Here is a 25,510-nt window from a genome sequence, read left to right as displayed (position 1 = left end):
ACTACCTGGAACCACTTAGGTCCTAATTCAAACTCATGTTGTCCAATTTCAACAGGTCTTTCACAATTTATTCTTATTCCAAAGCTTATTTACACCTTTATCGTTCTCTTCAAACATTCAATACCATGTATTTTATCTTCCTTTCAACTGATAGTCTTTATTACCTGAAAGAAATCATGGTTTTTCCAGAATGAGCTTCCTTATCTACAATTGACTTCATCTCAACTTTTTCAGTTTTCCAAACCACTTATTTTCCATCTTCTCATTCTTTTCACTGTAGACAAAATTGTAATCTCCTACTCAAACCTCCTACTCTTTATAGGCTAGGACCTTAACGCCCTAAATTGTATCTTTCCACTACTGCTGAGTCATTTGTTCCCTCGGTAATCTCACCTGTATTTGGCATCTCCAATTTCTCTGCCTTTTCAAGCTCCTTTTTATTCTTTAACATAAGCCATTCCCTCTTGAGTAGCAAGGGTCATGTGAGCCTCCCTGATCTAACTTGTATTTTTCTCCTTTGTATATCCAAACTTTCAAATCAGCAGTTTCCACACTTCACACCATTTTTTTCTGTTTACTTAACTAGCTTCTTCACCTTTAGGAAATAATATTATTAGGAAATAATGACTTTGCTTTCACTATGTGACTGAAACTAACTTTAAAAATCTCCAATGACTCCCTATTTTAAAAAAATGTTACTTATTCTCATATTTTTCTCTGGGTATTTGATCCTTTTTAGCATCTTTCCTTGTGCTTTCTCTCCTTATTTTCTCACAAAGAATATTACTGGTTTCCTTTTTATCTTTATAATTACTAAAGAGCACTTCCTAGGAACCAGGTGTAGTTCTACTCAGTTAATACTCACAGTATCCTTATGAAATAGATACTGTTACTATCCCCATGTCATAGATAAAGGAGTTGAGGGACAGAGAAGCAAAACAACTTGCCCAATGGTACAGAGCTGGTCAGTTAAAGAGCCAGGGTTTGAATCCTGGCAGTCCTGCTCCAGATCCTATGCACTTAACCACTTACTGTAACGCCTCTGACTTACTTTTTCTGATAACTGTTTCTTTATCTTTTTTTTTTTTTTTTAATTTTTTGTTTATTGCAGTAACATTGGTTTATAACACTGTAAAAATTTCAGGTGTACATCATTGTACTTCTTTATCTTTTTAATTTGCTTCTTTTTTTTTTCTCCTATTAATGAAGATGTAAGTAAAATTATCACCTCTATTGCAACCAAGGATCTATATTTTCAGTTTTAGATTCTCACCTATGCTTCTATCAAAGACCACTTCAAGGAAAAAACATTCAACTTGCCTGAAACAAACAAAAAATATTATCTCAAATAGGCGCCTGACTAAAATTCACTTGTTGCTTTCAGGATTCACCATTCTGCTAGGCTCAAAATCATATACAGTCATTTTTTATTGTTTCCTTACTATTTTGGATCTAGAACAAATCAGTCTCAAAGCCTTACAGATTTTACTTCGCAATATCTTTTAACTTCATGCCTTTGTCTCAACTTTCACCACCAAAAGGGACTGTATTCATCACCTTATTGTTAAAATATTGCCTAGTCTCTTAACTTCACCCTGACACAAGACATTATATTTCAAATGAGGTTCTCTTCTTAGGGAAGCTTATTCAAGACTTTTGAAAAGTCCCACAAGAGAGAAATTGATTGGATTTTGGTTTACCAGCATTACTCAAACTTGGAGGCCATACAGCCCAGTGTTAAGATCCATTACCAGTTACATTTCCTCGAGTAAGTCACTCAATTCCTCTAAGGATCAGCTTCCATCAGTATAACACGGACTCTGCACTCTGTCCTTGCTCTCACAGGATTTTTATGAGGATGGATGAAACATGATAATACGCGTAAAGTGCACAGCACAATGGCTGGCACAGAAACAGAATAAGCACCATATACACTGTACACACTATTACCATTATTACTGATGCTTCATTCTTGACCACAAAACTTTTTTTTTTTGCCTCACAAAGATTAACATCCCCTGGATTTGTGAATGAATGTTACATAAAAGAAGTTTTAGAAAATATTATCTTACAAACATTTAAATCTACACTGTGCACAGTAGATCACTCAGCTAATTGTCATAGTTCTCTTCTCCTACCAACAGCTGTACCTACAAGCACCCTAAGGGTCTGTCTGGATTTTTAGCACAGAAGAGAATAAAATGCAGAGGTACCTTCTTTTTTTCATAACCTTTCAGAGAAATTAAAAGGGCTCTTTTGAGAAATTCAGGAAGAATCTGTACTCTATAGGCTGCCCCTCAGCCACACATGCAAGCCTCTCCACTATCTGGTCCCACCCTGCCTATCTAACATCAATTTCCTCTAAAACCATTTCTGTCAAGATAGTCTCCTTACAACAATTATGATGCCTTTCTCCTCAAATCCATATTGTTTCACACGCCTAAAATAAGCTTTTTTTCTTTCTTCTCCTCCTCCTGAAATTCCTATACAATCTTCAAGGTCCAGTTCAAGTCTTCACCTATTTTACAAGATCAAATATCACTCTAGCCTACATTGCTCTCACATTCCTCTCAACTTGTACAGTACATTGTTTATATTGTAGTTTTGGTATATAAATAAAGTTTTACATTTTATAAATTATTTTAAGAATTTATAATCTTCACTAACTAGTTTTAGAAAGCAAGGGATACAATTAATATATTTTACAATTCACTAAGAAAGCATTTAATAAATTCATGATTGAATGAACGAATAATGAACAAATTATGTGCTATTTTTGCCAATTTTTCTGACAGTAGAATTCTTTGGGCTAAATGAGATTTTTGATATCTTAATTTGATTTTTTAAATTCAAGAGAATTCTTTAAATACCTATAACCACTTCTTCCTTAATATAGCTTTTTAAAAAAATACACTTGAACTAAAAAAGAAAAAAAAATGCTGAAAATCTGTAATAGACAAAGCAAGTTAACAAATGCTAACTATATTACTGATCTGTGGTTTCTACCATGTTTTGGGGTTCATTATATTGACTCATTATGTACAAAGAACCATACTTTGAGGGGGATTTGAGGGACTTACAACAAGAGGAAAGGTTTCAATAATCCCATAGGAAAAAAAGTAGAAAGAAAAAAGCTCAAAACATAAAAAGGCAGATATGGAAAAATGTATTCCAAATAATCTGAGCTAAGAAGTGCTCCAGGAATGAGGTCAGAGCTTCTAGGCAAACAAGGTCTAAATGATTTGAAGATCACTGAATGTCTCTGCTATTTTTATGTCCTGAAAATAAGAAATAGTATGTTCTATGTTGCAATTAATATGTTTAATTTTGGTTTATTGGCTCTTGCTGCCTATCTGTTTCTCAGTATACTGACTTATAAAATGAGCACATGGTAGTCTCCTGATGTTAAGGCTATAGAACAGAGGCTACAATATTTTGACTATTCAATAAATGTTAATTGTTATTATTAATATTGTCATTTTGAATATATAAAATACTGGAGTCCTTCTTTATTAGCAAATATTTGTTTTAAATTAAAAAAAAACAAAAAAAAAACACCAACATTTGAGAATTAAGAATTGAATAGTTCACAACATCTAATACCTGAAGTTGGATATATGGCTGTTATGCTAGATTTCAACATTCCACTATGTGAAAGATTTGCAAGACCAGTATGCGTTACTTTCCTAAGAAACTGTATTTGTTTGAGAATCCATTCAGTCAATGGGGATAGGTTTCATTTGGGCAGAATATTCTGGTTCATGCAGTTTATTCAGTTACCAACCATCTTTAGATTACATAATTTAGAATATAATATTTTATTAAAAGTCCAAAATATATGGTGTAAAATTATAACTTAAGTAAGTTTTATTTGTTTAGAACTAACTTTGATTTCCTGTTTTAAGTCCAAGTTACATATAAATTATCCTTTTCTCAGCAAGCAACACCTTAAATTATCAATCATAAAAAACAATAAACATGTAATAATTAACATTAAGAAAATCTAAAAGATCATATTCAACACAAATTCACTTCTATGCAGACTATTTTCTAGCTCCAGTATTTTTGAAAACTATACTTTAATTTTCTGCACAATATTAACTAGAAGAAAATTTTCAAAAAATGTTTTAAATAAATTATTTTAAAAACTAACTTCAGGACTGAAGCCCAAAGCAAATGTAAATGTTACGTCATTAGTTAAGGGAAAGACTAGCATTTTAAAAGAAATTTTATTATGATTCTTTGTATTAAAATCTAAAGCATATAAACGTCATATCAAATATGTTTTTATCTAATCTAGTGCAAAATGATTTATTTTAGACATTATTATTTTATACTGGATAACCAGCACAATTTCTTCAGAAATAAAATCGTGGTCATCCAACAAATTCTTACAGTGATAAAATAGGATACCTAGAAAGTTAGAGAATTCTAAACTTAGAGCATTAAAAAACTGTTCATTTATAATATCTTGGAAATATGTTTGATCTCTCAGATTTTTCAAGTAAATTTTTAATTTTTACATTTACAAATAAAGTATTTGTGTCAAATATATTGCCCTACTAGATTTAGTGTACTCTTTTGATAAATCTTTTTAAACGATACTCTATTTCACATACATTATTTATTCCATGAAAATATTAAATAATGAACAATAATTTTAATTCCATGAATATCTACAAGGCTTACAAACGAATGCAAATATACAAAAGTAAATCAAGCACTATTAAAATTTCTTGAATTTAAATAACATTATCTTAACATGGCAAATAAAAATAAACCAAACATTTTTAAATTCTGGTTTTCATAAATCTATACTGGCACTAGATATGTGGTAGGCTATAAATCTCATATTGTCATAGAGAAAATTGGAATTTTAACAATGATTCATAGACCATTATTTCATAGTATCAGCTATTTATTATAAAAATAATAAAAATTCATTCATATCATTGTCCTGAATATACTGCCAGTGATACCATACTACTCAAACTACATTGCATGTTTTACTTGTTAAAAATTCAAGATGTTCACCCCTATTCCTAAGTGTTTGAACTTTCTCACAGAAGTTAGAGAAGAAAAGAGAGAAGTAAGAGCTGGAATAAAGCAGAAAGTTAAGAGACTTTACACTTTAGTGCCAATTCTGTAAGTCTTAGCCCCGAGTGATTTTAACGCAGGGTTTTTAAACTAAACTCATAGTTGTAGAATCTAGGTAGAGTCACAGCATCACTTTCAAGGTATCAGTTTTAAAAATATTCTTTGTATTCACTTCGTTTAGATAAAATAAACATTTCAAAACTATAAATGGCTGTGAAGAAATAAAAAAACAACTGATATTTAGAGCTTTAAAATATTTACATTTTGCCATGCATAAATTAAAAGATACTTCTTTCAAAAATTGTGAGGGGTATACAAATTGAACCATTTTGACATTGACAGATTATAAAATGAACAATTTTATATGGGATAACAGCTATCTATTCATGATTTAAACATGGAAGGATTTTTTTAAATGGTAAATAATAGAAAATTGAATATCAGTCTATAATTGAAAATATATTGCCTATTTATTAATTTCTACATTTGTATTTGATTAGTTAGCCTTATATTTACCTATATACTAGTAAAATTATAATAGATTTATAACACTTTAATATAAAATATTTTTTCAATTCAGAAACATGAAATTAATAAAATTTTGAGCTATATTTCAAATTTATTACAATGAACATAAATATCCTGTAAACTAAATATTCTGTGGATTAATAAATAATACATTTCTTTTGAAGGCTGAGTCTATTGAGAGTATGATCACAAATTAAGTAGCTAGTTATAAAAGGGCAAATGCAGAAACAATAATTATAAACATAAAATATCAAATAAATTGGAAGATTTGAAAAGAGTTTATGGGGAAGAATTCATCTTATTTAACAATAAAGAATGTCATTTTTTTTCCTACATCATGTCAGTCATTATTCAATCTTAAAAACTCACATTATCTTTTATCAAGTAAAATTTTTGTTACAGAAAATCCCACACATTAAAAATGAACATTGGCCCTTTATGACATTTATATAAATACTACACAAGTTATACAGAAGATAATAGTTGATTTGTAACAAAGGACTGTTTGCTAGGTACAAAAATTTACTTATACAAATTTGTTGATAAAAAATATTGAACACGACAATTAAGTTAACAAAATAGGAAATTATATGCATAATAACTATTATGAAGACTACAAATATTACTAAAAAATGGTATTTGAAATTTTGAGAATAGTTTCATTTCAATTTTTATACTTTATTTAAAAAGTGGTATACTTTTAAGTAGATTCAATTCCTATAAAATTAATCAAATTTGTCTACAAATTTTTTAAAAGGCAATCACAAAAGAATGAGTCTCATAATTGCTCCTCAGTGTAACACTAATAAATGAATAATTCAATCACTCAATAAATCAATTGGTGAATCTAAGAAACTCTGATAGTCTTTAAATAAATAAACGACAACTGTTATGTTTTAAGTATCCTTAGAAAAAAAAAAACCTTTGTATTCTAAGACTTTAAGGCTTCTTTTATAAGGAATTCATACTATGCTGTGGATATTTCTCTTTGATTTCCCAACTAAACACTCACTTGTTTGATGCGATCTGGATTAACGGTGGTCTGAGGTTGTAGAATGCTGACTGGCTCTGTCTTGGCCACATTTTGGGGCATTTCTCGAATTTTCTCTGCAATGAATCCATGAACTGCATTCAGTGCTTCAACTGTTCCCTGGATCAAGCACACTCGTTCAGTAGTACCTGTGGATAAAAGACTAATTTTCAGAAAACTTTCCTTCTTATTTTGTATTTTTTTCAAAAAAAGCTATGAGAAAGGATGTTATAATAATGTAAATAAAATAATGTAAAATGTAGAACTTAGAATTAATTAGATATTAAATTAATTAGAAATGTTCAATTGAACCAAACACAATGAATACATACATATTCCTTTTTACCACTTTTTTACTCATCTTTCTTAATCGTCTCAAAAAGGGCCTTGGATTTCAGCAGAGCCAGACATCCTGAGAAGTCCCGCGTGTATCATTCATTCATTGACATAACATATACTTATGAGCACTTATAAAAGGACTAAGGGTTAGAAAGTGGTAATACAGTTGAAGGTCTATGGACTCAGCTTTCAAAGAGCATATTCTTAAGTGGGAAAAACAGACATCAAGCCAGACCATTACAAGACAGTACAATAGGAAAAATAATGGAGGTATCTACAGTGATGGCATACACGGATGGTCTACAGTGAAAAGGGCATTTAAATGGGTGGGAGAGAGGGCATTGAAAAGTTTACACAGTAGGTGAGTTTCTGAATTTCTACCACCCTCTATGCACTTAACACTGCTCTTCTTTTAATCATAGCAACAACACTACCTGACATTTTATATTTGCTTGTATTTTCACTTTTCCCCTAGAATGCAAGCTCTAGGACAGTGAATCAGCCTATTTTGTTTTGTGCTGTAGTTTCCCCAACACCTAGAGCAGTCCCTGGCACACAACAGGTGCAACAATAAATATTTATTGAATAAATGAATCAACACTGCCCTTATTGATTATATAATTTTAATAGTAAGACAGAATATCAGAGTTAAAAACATTTTAAAATATTTAAGAAACTTGAAATTCATGATTGATTGATAATGATGTAATTAATAGTATTTGTTTCATATCTAGTGAACAAAATGTAGACATATGATGCAAGAAAAGACTAAAATGAAATTGGCTGGGTCTAATACACAGGTCCTATAACCCATTTTATACTTTACAGATACAATTGAAGGCAATAAAAATAAATGATTAGTTTTTTAGACTATTCTGAGCCTCACTGCAGCAGCCTGGTATTAAATTGTAATCTTCTCAGCATCCCAACACAACACATTAGCCTACCTCTCAGAAATAAATATGATTTCACTAAATAATTATCAAAAAAATCAAAAGAATATTTTAAAATTTAGAAAATATTTGATGTAATATGAAAACTTCAAAGTACATAAAACATTTCCTTTTGGAGCTACAGCTTCAAAATTCTAAGCTACTCTATAAAATATTTTTAAAGTACATTTTGAAGGATAAAGTTGTAAAACTACAAACATTAAAAAAAATCATAGGGAGTTTATACTGCTTTAAGGATTCATTGCCACAGAACCATTTTTCTAGTTTTGAATTTTTAAAAAGAATAGTAAAAGATTATCATTTTTAGATGATAGAAAAAAGACTTAGATCACAAGAATTAGGAGCAGAAATAAAAGAATACTGTTAAATGGATATACTTAAATTACATTTTCATGTTTTAAACAATGAATATTCAAGTCTATGAAAAGTTAAGTTTCCTAAGTTGTACGAAATATTTCAATAGAGAGCTTGTGAGGATGGAGAGAATCTGAAAAATATAATGTGAGTTTGAAGGATTAATATTTCCTGTTTCTCCTAACCAGCTTTTCTCATCCTTGTCTCTCTTGATCTATCTCTGTGGTTCTTGGGTAAAACGATCTAGTTTATAGGGATGCTCTAGGGAGTCTTTACGAGGTTGTATTAATTGTCAAATAAATGACTAGAAAGAATGAGAACTGATCAATGTAGCTCATGCAAAGGGTTCTCATCAAAGTCAGCAGACAAAACAGAACATAGATCAGATTACATTCCTGGCTTTCAGAGTGCTCTTTTGGGTATGACAAAAAGGGAAAGGAAATCAGCTGAACCTCAATAGAGATTTTTTTTTTTTAATAAAACATGGCACTAAGTATCTAAAGAGATTACACAATCCATGTTGCTTTTAAAATTTCAATTTAAAAGAATACATATCATGTTAGACAACACAGTAAACCCAATACTCTTCAGATTGTATAGAGTAACAGGTAGTAAATGGAAATCACTGAGCCATGAAGAAATATGATTTTCTAAAACTAAATTTCACATAAGATGTATGAAACAATTTGCAGATAGTTTATAGGTTCAAAGTTGCAGTACATATTCTTTGAGGATTAAATTATATCACTACCATTAGAACTACTACAAAACAAAAAAAAGGAAGAAAAAAGGAGATTGCACATCCCCCAATGGGAATTGCTGCAATCCTCAGAAGAGATGCTGTCATATTCTTCTACTGAACTCTAATGGCCTTTTCACTCAGATAACACAAAACTATAACTTTTAGGAGAAAGTCACAAAAAGGGAAGACTGTCAGTTATATGACCAAACTGTGTAACAAAAATGAGCCTATAAATCATAAAAGTTGCTGTTTTTGTCATTTTAAAGGCTTTTAGGCTCCATTAGTGTCGAAACTAAACTGCCAGTTATTTATCACTTTATTTGTTTAACAGCAGCATTTACTTCTCTTTGCAATAGACTAGCAACAAAAGCTGAAAAACAGTTACATAAAAGTATATGCCCACATTTTTTATAATATAAAGGTACAAGTATATAAGACACCATTAACTTAAAACTGCACTTTTAAATTAGAAAATTAATTAGGGAGAAATTAGAAAAACTATAACAAGTGAGGTCAATGTCAAATACAGGAAGTGAAATTTGAAATGGCTTTAAGTCTTGATTTCACATGCAATATCACATACTGAAAACGCATGTTTCTAATTAGGTACAATTACCAAACAAACTCCATAGCAAAATTCTTATAGAAATTTAATAAAATGCATTCACCCTGTGCTACTGTAACCTTAGACAAGTCACTTAAAGTGTTCCTGCTCCTACCTGAGGCATTTTATCTCTTGTGCAATGGATCCTATCCCCTGTCACCTACCAAGTCCACTGTTTCTCCAGGTATTAGAGTTCTTTCTTACATCATAATTTTTCCCTTTCTATTAGATCATTCTCATCAGCAGAAAAACATGTCATAATTTCAATTTTTAAAGACCCCTTCTTTATGACAAAATTAGAAAATCACTCTTTGGCAAAGCAAATGAAATAACTGATTTAGGCAAAGATCATAAAATCATAAGATGAAAGGCTGATAGGAAATTTTCAATGGAAACATCAGGTAGTCACCAACTGACTTCACTGAACAACACTAGCATAGCTAAGAGTGAGAAAAATCAAACATGTGCCTCCTGATGTGATGTGATTCGAAGCATAGGGCACCAATTATGAAGTATGCACCCCAAAGAGTTGAACCTAAATCTAATCCAACATTTAGCACTACATTGCAGTTTACAAATAATATTGAAAACAGAGAAATAAATTAAATGACACCATGAGGAAGCAAAGATACAAATCAAGAATGTAAGATAGTCTAGAGGACAGTTGATCTAGCTTTACCAACTAAGAAGCGACTATTCTCTAGACTAAAAGAGCCTTAAAAGATATAATGATCAAATGTAAATTAGAATTTGACTGGTTCTAGATTCAAACAACTTTTATTTTAAACATAATTGTGGCAATCTGATTAGAAATAGGTATTAGATAGCATCAAAGAATTACTGTTATAACACGTGTGACTACGGCATGTGGTTGTGTAATAAAGTGCCATTTTTTTTTCTTTTTAAGATGCATACTGTGAAAATTAATAATCAGAAACTTTACTTAAAATGGAGTCGGGAGGCCAGAAGGGGGATCTCTCATGCCCTACCAGGACTGCAGAGCCCAAGAGGAAGAAAGACTTCTTGTCCCACAACAGCCCAGCCAATGAGAGATGTCACAACTCAGCCAATGAAAAGCCACTATACTTTGAGCTTCTAGTCTCCTCCAACCAACTCTTTGTTTACAATAGCTCAACCCAACTTCCTCTTCCATTCTATAAAAGTTCCTCCTCTCCTTGTTGAGGGGGACTTGCAGGGGGCTTGCCATGACTGCAGACCTTGAATTGTAGGTTCTCTGCTGATCCTGAATAAACTCATTTTTGCAGGAGAATTAACTGGCTGTTTCAAAGCCCTCCTTGACCTCGTACCTCTCCCTCTAGTTACAGCTCAATTTCCTTATCCTTCAAAATTCCTATATATATTCTGTTTCTACTTCCTCATTACTCATTCCTTTTTTCTTGAATCTACTCCAGTATGGCTTTTGTCCCACCACACCACTGTAACCACTCATCACGGCTGTACCTGGTAAATCCAATTTTCATGTCTTTATGTTGTTTAATCCATCAGCAACATTTGCCATACTTGACTATTCTGTTCTAAAAATATTTAACTTGGCTTTCAGAATACCACACACTCCTGGTCCTCATTTTATTCAATTAATTCATTCATTTGACACAAATCTATTGAGTCCCTACCAAATGTTAAGTACTATTCTAGAAGCTGGAGATATAGTAATGACCAAACAGACAAATCCTCCTACTTTCATGGATTTCATACTCTAGGTCACGTAGACACACATTATACATAAAACAAATAAAATATATAGAGAAAATATGAAGTGAAATTAGCGCTATGGAGAAAACTGGGGGACAATAACAAGATGAGCAAAGACAAAAATTAAAGTATAAAAGGGACCTTGTCTGTCATGTTTACTACTGTATCCTCAGTGCCTAGAAGAGTGTCTGGCACACTGCAGATGTACAAGAAGTATTTTTGAATAAATGAATAATTCTGTATCTCAATTTTCTTATCTGTATATTGAAAACATATGTGATTTATTTTAAGGCCTTTTTATCTATAAAGCCAGTAAGCCTCTTTGGGTTTATAAGATCAGCCAATGTATGTAAAAATGAGACCTATTTTGGGAAATGATTTCAAAAACTATAAGTTATAAACTATCATGTCCATAAAAAGGATACTCAATAAAAAGGGCTTCGAGAAAGGTCATAAGAGAAATAAGGAATAATTCAACAGTTTTTTTCTTCCCAGGATAAGAAAAAGAATAGATCAACTCTAAAAATGTAATCTATCCAAGAGAATAAAGTTAGGGCGAAAAAAAAGAATATTTTTTGATATAGTCTAAAATAAAATATAAAACTTTTTAGATTCCTGAGACCTATGTCAACCAGAATGAGTCTAGTCTAGAAAAATGGCCATATACTAACGATTTGATCTACATATTTCCAATTGCCAACTGTAACGAAACTTAGTGAACATTTTGTTCAGATGCTAAAGGAATATATATCAATTTATTCTCCTATTGAGAATACAACTCAGTGTCTTACAATAAGAATGTAAATATATACTTCTTTAGGAAATATTACTGTCAATCTAAAGTAAGAAATTTGGTTGGATGCGCGATAGTGAAACATCTCAAAATAAAAAATTAATACCATGATTCTAGTAGAATATTAATAATTCTATGATGATGTATAGACAATGTTTTTGGCCTCAAAAAGAACTGAGAAAAGGGAAGTGCCAATTAACTTTGCAATAGGCAAAAACCGAGATTTAAAACACGATATGATATATAGATGATTTTTACAGTAAGATAACAGCTACTTATAGCACTGAGAAATTACTAATTCTGCATAGCTAATATTCTGAATGCATAAACATTTATTTCTTTCAACATAACATTCAGTTTCTACCATTTTAAGAAATATCTTCCAATTTGTTATACATTTTCAAATATATTTAACATTTCGATAATACTTGAACTCAACTACACAGATTTGGGCAGTAATAAAGTGGCAACCTCAAGATTTCCTTGGGTATATATGTCTATTTATCCTTACACAAATGGTGCTCTGTGATTGGTATTTGTTCTTTTAGTTTTCATATTCTTTCCCATACTGCCACTTATCCCGGCAGTTTGTTGGTATATCTGATTCTAGCAGTCTCCTCTCTTTACTCCGGCTTTGCTGCTTCTAATCCTCAATGGCTTGATAACCAGCTAAGCAAAGTTGCTGAAATTATATAAACTAACAATAAATAGGTTCCTAGTGACAATCGTAGGGAATGTCTGACCTCTGTGAAATCTATTTTGGCTTTTATTTCTTTACTTCTGAATTTGAGGTCGGTGTCAACAGGTAAAATATTCCTTTAATGTTTTCTTAAGGTTTAAAATTGTATGCAGGCATTTTTATTTTGAAAACTGAAACAGAGAGTATCAATTTTTTAATGAATAAAGTAATTTGCAACCAGTATTTCACTATTCTCAATCTATAATCACAGTAATCTGATTACTTGCATGTCTTTGTGGTTTAAAAAAAGCACAAGCATTAGCTCACTAGGTTTCCTTTAGGTTAACTATTAAAAGTAAAGTACAGAGTATCAATAATTAATAACAACATGCATCACAAATTTCAGGTTAAACAGAACAAAATGTAAGTTATTTAAAAAGATGACAATAACAGTAATAGCAGTGATAAATAGATTAAAACTGTTTAAAGATTCTAATACTGAAATAGATGCTTTTATTTTAATATATTACTTTTCAACAGATAATGTTACCATTTCTTTAATGTGTCATTTATAAATAATCTATATATGAAAAACATCTATTCCTATGAATGCCTTTATAAATAGATGATTTACACACATTTCTTAGGTTACCACAGTTATTGCTGTAATTACATCAGCAAAAGCCCCATTTAAGGCTATGTGAGGGTTTGCCAAGAGTAGAAATATAGTATTATATTCTTTCAGGGAAAAATATATACTTTACCAATTTCAAGAAATGAAGTAACTGAAAAGTCTCCCCTGAAGTTCAAGACCATACCTGTTTTCCTTCGACTTAGTTCCTTTTCCACGTCCCTATACTCATAGGGAAGAGCTAACAAAATTTTAAGCAATTTTACAATATGTATCTCAAAATATTATTCTAAGATGAATGCTTTAAACAGTGATTATACTTCCTTAAATTTATAAACCATTTTATGATTTATATAAAATATATGTTATAATACATATACACAATGCATTATTAATATAATTATGTATTATATATTATATATCTCATTTAATGCTCACAATAACCAGGGCAAATAATATTATCTCCAACTTATAGGTAGGGAAGCGGAAGCAGTTGGGCCAAGGACACATAACTAACAAATGCAGAGAGAAGTGAGGTTTTGTCAAATACAGTAATCCCTCCTTATTCACAGGAGATACATTCCAAGACCCCCAGCGGAGGCCTGAAACCACGAATAACACCAAACCCTATAGATACTATGTTTTTTCCTATACATACATACCTATGATAAAGTTTAATTTACAAGTTAGGCACAGTAAGAGATTAACAATAATAATAATAAAATAGAACTATAACAATATATTGTAATAAGAGTTACCATAGATCTTAGCAACCTCAGCATATAATTTTTTTCTTTCCTTATTAAGTTGAGAACTTTCACCTTTTCACCTAAAGGGAGCACTTTATGGTTTCTGTTTGGCATATCCGAATTGTGCTATGGGCCACTATAAAATAAAATAAGGGTTACTTGGACATAAGCACTGCCATACTGCAACAGTCGATCTGAGAACCAAGACGGCTACTAAGTGACTAACAGGTAAGTAGCGCTTATCCAACCAAATGGATATGTATGGATATGCTGGACAAAGGGATGTTTCACATCCTGAGCAGGACAGAGTGGAAAGGTATGAGATTTCATCACGTTACCCAGAATGGTACACAATTTAAAACTTATGAATTGTTTATTTCTTGAATTTTCCATTTAATACTTTCTGACTGAGGTTGACCACAGGTAACTAAAATCACAGACAGCAAAATCATGGATAAGGGGAGACTGCTGTACCATATTCCTTCCACTACAACACATATCTTCTGAAAATGTAATGTTAGTCCAGCTACCAAATTATATCGATTTAAGAAAGTCACATACGTTCAGCTTGATGATGGAAAAATAATTTTCACCCAAGTTTGATAACTTTTTAAATACACCAAGTCATACCATTAATATCACTTCACTGATTTATTCTAAATCCGGCATAAAATGAAAGAAATGATTGACCTTTCTTGCAGAGAACAGACCACCACAGGAGATGGTTAATAACTGTGTGGGCTATTAGCAAATTTTTTAGAACAAGTTTTCAGATCAACAAAAGCACTCAGGAAAACTGCCATAAAAAAAGTTCAATTTGTAATTGCAGCTTTTATAACATTGTTCAGTTATGCACATTTGATAATGCTTCCTCCTACCCTACAATTACTAAGGGAAAAATATACTATTTCAAGAAGAGACTTTTTTAAAAAAGGAAATCATAGGAATTGACATTCATGACACAAAGTAATAACTGCTTTTCTTCTCCAGGTGATTAACTCTTTACACAATCATGTCTCTACTTTTATACTGTAAAAGTTTGCAAAGCACCATTATAACATGCTTTTTAGTCCCAAGTCAATACAGTAAAAGTTTGATTCTCTATTTATAGAACATGCTTTAACATTAAAATATACTTAATCAAGCCAAAGGATGAGAGTATACCTTTCAAAAAAAATCTAAAAGTACTCATATTCTTCAAAGAACTTAAGATGAGAGAATGAACGGCAATCAGAGTAGACGTCCAGCTTCTCACTCACTCATTCTCTATCCCATGCACGGAAATTGCATACTCATTTACTTTTAAATAGCCATTTCCATAAAATAGCATCAGAAGCATAGAAGACTCTAACTTCTGAAGAAACCAGCAGGTTGAAAGCAGATATATCTGAAAATTCTAAGCAAACAATCGCAATTGTTCTCATACATATTGCAATTTATTTCCAGCTTATAAATTCTGAGGTCATGCAAAAGGCCCTACCAACAGTTATGATCATCACTAGTTGTTCATTCATCCTTCCTGACTTTGCCTCCACTCCCGATCACTGTCACCATTTCTGACACTGATTTGTACTCTTAAATTTCTGCTATAAGAAAAATGGCACTTTGATTTTTTCTAGCTATTCCTTATGTACTAATAGGAATTCACTTGCAGAATTTTGTGGACCATGCTTAGAAGCTGGGAAAATGGCTTGTAACAAACATGTGATATCAAATTAAGCTCAGAAACTCAGAAGTGTGACAAGTGGTGGCATGCACAGCTAATCGAAGTCATTCGAAGGTAAGGAGAAAAACATACTACTGGACATGCAGCATGGTAACAAATCTGAGGAGTGCTCCTGCTATCAGCTGAGAGCCAGAAGATGAACACCTCTGGTGATAGTTCCATCCCTAACATATAATATAACTTATCACTTTTGAGATTCAATATAGATTAATACATTAGCCAAGTTTAAGCAGTAACTTTATTCCATATTTTCTAAAAAGGTACAGTTATTTAGAAAATGAGTCCATAAATTCAAGATGAAGGCAAGGTCCACATCTGCATAGATTTTAAGAGGGAACGAATTATTCAAGTTAGTGAATGATAACAAATGTCATACTGTTGATCAAATGCACTGTATCAAATGAATGTAGAGGAAGCATGAAGAATTGTGACCCATTAACTTGCTGGGGGAAGGAATACGGAAAGGTAAATTTGTAAAGACTGGAAAACCAATAAAAATTTAAAGAGTATATAAAAAAATTGTTTTATTAAAAATATTAAAAAGGTATTAATTTGGGCACAGTTTTACGTGTGCTGAGATGATATAAAATGGCAAAATATTTTACAAGTGTTGTTATATATAACATAAAATTTGCCATTTAGACCATTTTTTGTTTGTTTGTTTTTGTTAAGGAAGATTTGCCCTAAGCTAACATCTGTTGCCAATCCTCCTCTTTTTGCTTGAGGAAGATTTGCCCTGAGCTAACATCCATGCCAATCTTCCTCTATTTTGTATGTGGGTCGCCATCACAGCATGGCTGATGAGTGTTGCAGGTCCACGCCTGGGATCCGAACCACAAACCCAGGCTGCCAAAGAAGAGCATGTCTAACCCAACCACTATGCCACGGGGCCAACCCCCCATTTAAATCATTTTTAATTGTACAATTTAGTGGCGTTAATTATATTCACAACGTTGTGCAAATATCACCATTACCTATTTCCAAAATTTTTTTATCACCCCAAACAGAAAGTCTGTAACTATTAAAAAATAAATCCTCATCTCCTCCTCCCCACATCCCCTAGTAACCTCTAATCTACTTTCTGTTTCTATAAATCTGTCTATCCTAGATATTTCATATAAGTGGAATCATATTTGTACTTTTGTATTTGGCTTATTTTACTGAGCAACATATTTTCTTCACTCATGTTGCAGCATATATCAGAACTTCATTCCTTTCTATAGCTGAATAATTTTCTACCATGTGTATATACAGACGTTCCCCAACTTATGATGGTTCGACTTATGATTTTTTGACTTTACAATACGCATTCAGTAGAAAGCGCACTTTGAAGTTTGAGTTTTGATCTTTTCCCTGGCTAGTGGTATGTAGTAGAATACTCTTGTGATGTGGGGCAGCAGCAGCGAGCCACAGCTCCCAGTCACCCACGCAATCGTGAGAGTTAAAAATCAATACACTTAAAACCATTCTGTACTCATACAACCATTCTGTTTCTCACTTTTAATACAGTATTCAATAAATTGTATGAGATATTCAACACTTTATAATAAACGGGCTTTGTGTTAGATGATTTTGCCCAACTGTAGGCTAACGTAAGCACTCTGAACACGTTTAAGGTAGGCTAGGCTACGCTATGATGTTCAGTAGGTTAGGTGTATTAAATGCATTTTCGACTTATGACATTTCCAACTTATGATGGGTTTATCAGGACGTATTCAGCACTCTCACCACTGTGGTCTGGCCTGGGTTTGTTTCCCGGTCAGGGCACCATACCACCTATCAGTCGGTTGTCATACTGTGGTAGCTGTGTGTTGCTGTGATGCTGAAAGCTATGCTTCCGGTATTTCAAATACGAGGAGAGTCACCCATGGTGGACAGGTTTCAATGGAGCTTCCAGACTAAGATAGATTAGGAAGAAGGACCTGGCCACCCACTTCCAAAAAAATTGGCTATGAAACCCTGTGAGCCAGAAACCCAGCAGAGCATTGTCTGATACAGTGCCAGAAGGTGAGAGGATAGAGCAAAAAGATCTGGCAGGGTTCTGCTCTGCTATACACAGGGCAGCTAGGAATTGGAATAGACTTGATGGTACTGACAACAACAACAACAACCCCACTGAAAGTTTAGGAAGATCTGTACCACATTTTGTCTATCCATTCATCTGTTGATGGACACTTGGGTTGTTTCCACCTTTTAGCTATTGTGAATAATGCTGCAACAAACATTAGTATACAAGGGATCTGATTAGGTCCCTGTTTTCAATTCTTTTGGGTATATACTGAGGAGTGGAATTGCTGAATAATATGCAAATTCTATATGCAGCTTTTTGAGGAACAGCTAAACTGTTTTCCACAACAGCTGCATTTCCACCATTTTACATTCTCACCATCAATGTACAAGGGTTCCAATTTCTCCACTTCCTCACTAACGTTTGTTATTTGGGTTTTTTTGATAATAGTCATCCTAATGAGTGTGAGGTGGTATCTCACTGTAGTTTTGATTTGCATTTCCCTAATGACTAATAATGTTGAGTATCTTTTCACTGCTTGTTGCCTATTCGTATATTTTCTGTGAAGAAATGTCTATTCACACCCTTTGCCCAGTTTTTAATTTGGTCGTCTTTTTGTCATTGAGTTTTAGGAGTGCTTTATATAACGTAGATATTAAAGCCTTATCACATATATGATTTGCAAATACCTTCAGATATATGGATTTATTTCTGGACTCTTAATTATATTCCATTGGTCTACGTGTCTGTCCTTATGTGAGTAGTAAACTGTTTTGATTACTGTAGCTTCATAGTCATTTTTGAAATCAGGAAGTGTAAATCTCCAACTTTGTTCTTGTTCAAGATTGTTTTGGCTATTTGGGGCCCTTTGCAATTGCATATGAACTTGATGACTGGGTTTTCCGTTTCTGCAAAAAAGGCTGTTGGAATTTTAATAGAGATGTAACTGAATCTGTCAATTGCTTTGGGTAGTATTGGCATCTTAACAATATTAAGTCTTCCCACCCATCAACACTGGATGCTTTTCCATTTATTTAGGTCTTTAGTCTTTTGTCTCCTTGGTTAAGTTTATTTCTAGGTATTTTATTCTTTTAGATGCTATTGCAAATGAAACTTTTTAAATTTCCTTTTGGAATTGTTCAGTGCTGATGTATAGAAACACTGGTTTTTTGTGTGTTGATCTTTACCCTACAACTTTGCTGAATTTGTTTACTATCTCTAGTAGTTGTCTTGTAGATTCTTTGGGGTTTACGATATATGGGATCACGTCATGTGCAAACAGAGATAGTTTTACTTCTTCCTTTCCAAATTGGATGTCTTCTTAAAATTTTCCCTGTACAACTATTTTGGCTAGCACTACCAATACAGTGTTGACTAGCAGTGGTGGAAGCAGGCATCCTTGTCTTGTTCTTGATCTCAGGGGGAAAACTTTCAGTGTTTCACTATTGAATGCAATGTTAGCTGTGGGTTCCATAAATGCCCTTTATCATCTTGAAAAAAAAAATGGCAATATTTTATCAAGAAAGAAAATACAAACCCACCACCAATACACCCTGCTAATCTAAACTGTCCCTGTGCATTACAGTTTTTCTAGGACCACGACGTTGAGAACAAGTAGCAAAATATCTTGTTTAAATAAATAGCTTCAGTATGCCACAATATATTGAGAGAAAAATGCGACTTTGGGGCTGAAGATGAAGTTTAGAAGTTCTTCAAAGTTCTTCAACTCATTTGCTAAAAATTGTATTTGTATTCTTCGACGTGGACAAACAATGGAGTATTTTATCACTTCATTTTTTTCAACATCGAGTATTAAAGAATTATAAACTAAAGAATATCAAACATGTTAGAGTTATAGGGGCTGAAGGTGAGACATGAAAATAGATAATATATCTAACACCAGTTCAATTGCAGCTCAAAACAGGTAGCTACTGTTCAGAGGAGTTTCTGTGAATCACAAACTAAATTTAATTGACTGACCCATTACACCCGGTTTTAAAAATATGTGTCCGAGAAAATGGCAAAACTATTTCTATAATAATTTTCTGTAATTCAAATTGTTGTTTCATATAAACCTCTTTCCTATCTTTGTCTCTGTTATTCTGAATTATTAAAATGTTATGGAAAAGGCCTGTCAACTGGAGGAATCCCAGGCTAGATATTACCTCGATATAACAGAGAGTGTTTCCCTGTCAGATATATTCATGCACTATCATAGGAATATATAACTCTCCATGGGCTTAAACCTCCTGACCCACTGGACAGTTCTCTGGACTTCTAATCCACTTGAAGACAGATCCTTGGACTCCTGGTCATCCACTGGCCTCTGATCCATGTGAAGACAGATGACTGGCTCTCTGTCATCCTCTGGTTTCCTTTCCTTTAGAAGGGATCTCTGAGTCTTTGGTTTCCTAAACTCGCTATGCAGTTTCTGGCCACCTGCCCTTACTCACTAACCTGTCCCTATGAGTAAGTCCTTGAGTATCCTTCAATTAGTTCGTGTGAGTCAACTGTTCTCCTGACCAGTGGCTACCACAATACCTCAGCTTCTCACTACCTCAGCTCCTCCTCCATAAAGACCACCATATCATTTTAAGGAGCAGAAAAGAAAGGTCAATGGTGTCATACCTTTAAAAGAATAAGCTGGACTCTAACTTTAATGCCTATCTTCCAATAAGAGACCTACTATTCTTTATATTCCTATATATCTATGTTACCAGCAGAAGTCTAAATCTCTCCAGTCATGATTATCAGATTCTTATGCTCATAGTCTTTTCTGTCTCTCTGAATTTGACCCAATTTCTTACCCTTCTCTGCCCTTAAATCTCTTCATTGTGCCCTCTGTTACCTCAATTTCAACATATGTTCCATATACAAAACCTCTTTTATGAATGTTTCTTTTAGTTTACCCCTTGATAAAATTTGGCTGTTCCTTTAGCTCTTTACGTCCCACGGAGCCCTCTCAACTGGGGCAGTTTTTTTCGCTCAAATCCCAATTACTCAGGGCCACAAATTGTTTACATAGTTTCCTTGCTCCACTTTGCCACTCTCTTGCTCTCTTTGCCATCACTTCTTTTCCCTTCAAAGTTTTTGGAAACAAAGGCTGAATCGGAGTATAGATATAGAGGTAGACAGTAAATTACATGCTAAAGTTTTCAGTCAACAAGGCCGAATAACAGGGATATTGGTAAATTATACCAATGAAGAAAAACAGCAGTGGTATAGTATTACGGCATTTAACCTTTCCTCTCCATGCAGTAGCCTCAGTTAAGCTTTTCCACCTTATGGAAACACCTTCTTCCTTTGGCCTTCTTGTTGCTACTCTCTTCCTAGGATAACTAATTTAGTTCCATGGTTGTAAATACCACAAAAGTATATTATGAATTAATTGACTCTCTCTCTACTGACCCCTCCCTGGTCCAACCCATCATTGGCTCTAAACAGGACCATTACAATAGTCTGTTTCACTTCTTGCATCTCTACAATCCACTCTTTGCTCAAAGTAATTTCTTGAATATGCAAATCACATGTAATTTACCCATTTAAAAATAACGTGTCCTTATAATAGAGTTAAATTTCAATTCTTTACTCTGACTTTCAAAATCCAATAAGATTTGGCCTCTACTTAGTTCTCAGTCCTCATCTCATATTACTCTCCCTCTCTTTTTCTTCACTCCGGGGATTTGGGTCTTTTTCAGTTCCTAGAACATGCCAAGCTTGTTCGCACTTAGGCCTTTTCTTCCTACTGCTCTCTATCCTAGGAGCACTTTTCCTCTGGCTTTTCCCGTAGCAGCCCATTTCTCATCATTAAGACCTCGGCTCAGTGATACCTCATCAGAGAAATCTTCCTTAACAACCATAAAATAGCCTACTCTCAATCACTATCTAACACTTCATTTTCTTCCTTACTTTCACCACGACTCATATCACTTTCTGAAATTCTTGTTTGTTATAATTTGTTTACTTCATTGTTTGTCTCTCCCCACTAGAACAAAAGGTCCAAGAGGGCAGAAACCTTAACTGTTTTGTTTACAGCTGTATCCCCAGCCCAGTGCTTAGCATACTGTTAATAAAGAATTATTCATTTAATGAATTAAAACTGTGGCCTCGGATGAGCCACATTACAGTAAAATTTTATTAATCCAGATCGATTATGTTAAAATCTATTACAAATGTCAAAAGAAAAGAGAAAATACACACAGAGAGAAGTATTAAACAGATGAATTGTCAGTGACACTACGTAAAGCAAGGACCATTATTAGACCATTTTCTATATACTAAGGAATATTATTACATAATGTTTCCTACTCAAATGTACTAATGAATATATCCACCATACATTTCTATTTCAAAAGATAGGTTCTTTCTATCTATCCTTTTAGAAACAACCAGGGATGGGAGCTCAGCTCAATGCCCTCTTATCCAACTATCTTCTGATTATTCCTTCTGAGGTACACTCAATTCCATAAAACAATTTTTTACAGAGGTGTTCCCAGGGAATAAGATCCAAGTAAACCAACTCCCTACACTGACTGGCCAAGTAAGGAGTACAGCTGAAGCTTCCTAATTAAATTTAATCATGGTAAGGATAAAATATCAAATCCTGACGCCAAATTAAGGCTTTCTTACAATATTGCTGCATAGCAAAGAAGGATATTTTAGGTTTGGCATCTACTAGAATGTCAGTAACAACACACTGTTAAGAAAACAAATAAATGTCTTTTATCAGTTATTTGACCAAATTTTGCTATATTACATTAGAACTAAATCAAAGTTTTAATATACTGATCATGACCATTTCTGTGTAAAAATTCTGAAATATATGACTTTAAATAAGAGTTCACCACTATTTAATAGATGAAAAAGAAAATCCTAATAAGGGATATTTCTAAAGGGCCATGAAAATATTATTTATTTATTCAATGAGTCTCTAATAGTCCCAAGGGAACCGTTATTTTATAAACTTCTATAATCAACCAAAATATTTTGAAAATAAAATAAATGCCACTTACTACTGTATAGTAAAATAATTTTATCTACAGTAAAACCATCCCTTGTCTTTTCCTACTGTTAAATCAAGATTATAGACATTTGCATACGTTATAAGCAGTTACAGTACATTGCCAAGCTGAAATATCACAGAAACATAAATGAACACAACACAAATTTGACATTAAGAGTGAATCTGTCTGAATATTGTATGAAGAGTTTTATTTCTGAACAAGATCTATCAAAGAGGCCTAAAGGGTTGACCCTGCGGATATTGTAAGGAAATTTCTGTGAACTGATTTAAAAGGAATAAACATTTTGGAAATTTACCTCCAGTCTTCTTATAAATTGTTTGAGCATATTGAAAATTAGAGAACAAAAACCTAAAACTATACATAAAACAATACATACATATATAAAACAATACATACATAAAAGATACAGCAAATTAGTTTTTCTTCTGTGTCCAAGTTTTAATAATGCAGGGAAGAAAACCCCTATTGATAGGAAACTTTTAAGCTGTAGGCTACTATTATACTTATGTGTAAGTCAAAAAAGGAAAATTTTAATAAAGTGATACAGAAATTCCATGGGTAACATCAGTGTGTAGCCTGTAAAAAAATTTACAAGTACTTTGACTTCTCTTAGTCTGGAGGAAATATACATGGTCTTTAAGCACTCCTGTGTCCCAGTTATTAGAAGTAAATATCATGTTAGCAGAAGAGGTGTACACAACTAATCTATCCCAAGCTTGTTGAAAATTTATGGAAAACCAGGTAGGACTTCCAATCTATCGTACAGTTAAATGGCTATGGTTTGGAGAAACAAACTCAATATGTGCGACTTACGAAGCGTTATGAACATAGCAGAACACCACCTTATTAGCCAGAGTCAATTCCAACATAGTCTCAAAGTTCAGAACCTACATTCTTCAAAGCCACGGTATTTGGTAAAACTATAGCACTATGGCAATACTGTAGAACTACCACACCATGTAATTATCAATGTCTGCTTGACTATTTCCTTAGTAATTCCATCTATTTTCATATAGGTCCAACTCTGTTTTTAACTCTTTTCTTAGATGTCCTGCTTGCACTCATTCTTTTACCTCAGTAACTCCTATTTATCTTTCAAATCTCTGGCCAGTTACCAGTTTCGCAGAGTATTACTTAGTTTCCATAGCTTTTCCTATGTGTACCCACAGTACTCTGTATTTCCCCATAATAGCAATTATCATGGATTATTATAGTTGACTATTCACTAGCCTGTCTAGCCGACAAGAATGTGAGCTCTTTGTTTATATGTTTATATTGTTCCTCCTTCCACCCACAGCATCCTGGCATACATGCGTGTGTGTCAAATACTTAATAAATATTTATGGTTTAATAACTGACTGAATGGATGTATAAATAGATGGCAGGTATTAGCTCAATAAAGTTTTACTGAGTGGGTCACACTTACTCTGAGTCTGATCATATGAAACAAATGTTCTTCAGCAGATGTAGAGTAAGAAAAGGACACTCCACGAAGAGAGAACTACATGTGCAAAGGTAAGGAACTTGGAGAAAAAACGGTCCGTCAGAACCATGATGTCCCATGTACGTAGTTCCATACAGCTGGGAAGAAAGTTCAAGGGGAATATGGAGAGATGAAGATGGAAAGATAGGAAGAACCCAGATCATACAAAGTATTTATAAGAAAAACAGGTATTATTATAAGTTGAATAATATGACCATATTGGTAAGTTGCCACTTCAGGAAAATTTAGGAATTGAGAGAAGTATTTTTTAAAAGAAACAACACAATTGTGTTATACAATCACCCTGTTTTAAGATAAGCTGAAGAAAAAGATATAAGATTTTTTTAAAGTATTAAAACCCCCAAACGCAAGTCTAGCACTTCTCTAAGTATATTTTACATAACACGTGCCCTACAATATGCTCTATGAAAAAAGCGAATCTCTGGTCGAACACTTTTGAGAAAAAAAACTGCATACTGTATATAATATCCTCCTCTCTGAATGATTCACAGTGCATATTAACATATAAAAAATATGAAGTCCTACAATAAAGCCCATTTAACTTTAATAATAAATTTATTTATCCATGACATCTTTTTTCATGTAAAATCTATTAACATCCTGCCCAAGCAAGCAATATTTTACAGAACATCTCTCCAAAACTAAAATGTCACAAATCAAATTCGTATTTGAAGTACTCACCTTAATTTTTAAAAAGGTAGCAATTAACTACTATTTGCAGAACATAATGCCAAGATGTTAAAAAAGGAAGATATAATACCACCTTAAGGCTAGAAATAATCTCCATTACCACTGTCTTGAGATTGCTAATATCATTCTTATTTTGCTAGTATATCTGGGGCCACAGAAAATAAAGAGGCCACATAATGGCATACAGTTGTACACATGCTAGGGAGGAGGGGCTAGATGTGGATTTAACTGCATATGGGGGACATACAAATCTCATATGTAAATACATGTATGTGTACAATATACAATATTAATGGCCGATGCATACCAACTATTATGATTATCTTCTTAATGAAAAATTCACTGG

At 33.0% G+C, this 25,510-nt stretch overlaps 1 protein-coding gene across 2 annotated transcripts in view; it reads right to left on the bottom strand.

Moving 5' to 3' along the window:
* NOVA1 (NOVA alternative splicing regulator 1) overlaps window positions 1-25,510 on the bottom strand; it is a 149,578-nt gene that overhangs the window by 28,343 nt on the left and 95,725 nt on the right. For both annotated transcript variants that reach the window (XM_004421152.3, XM_087423172.1), the window contains one exon: window positions 6,638-6,804. In XM_004421152.3, coding sequence (XP_004421209.1) covers window positions 6,638-6,804 — 167 coding nt within the window. The remainder of the gene's footprint in view (window positions 1-6,637; window positions 6,805-25,510) is intronic.

The sequence above is a fragment of the Ceratotherium simum genome, chromosome 3 (genome assembly GCF_057802395.1).
Source record: "Ceratotherium simum simum isolate JZ-2026a chromosome 3, ASM5780239v1, whole genome shotgun sequence".
NCBI classification, from domain to species: Eukaryota; Metazoa; Chordata; class Mammalia; order Perissodactyla; family Rhinocerotidae; genus Ceratotherium; species Ceratotherium simum.
Note: the sequence above shows the minus strand (reverse complement) of the source record. Positions and strands in the feature narration are given on the sequence as shown.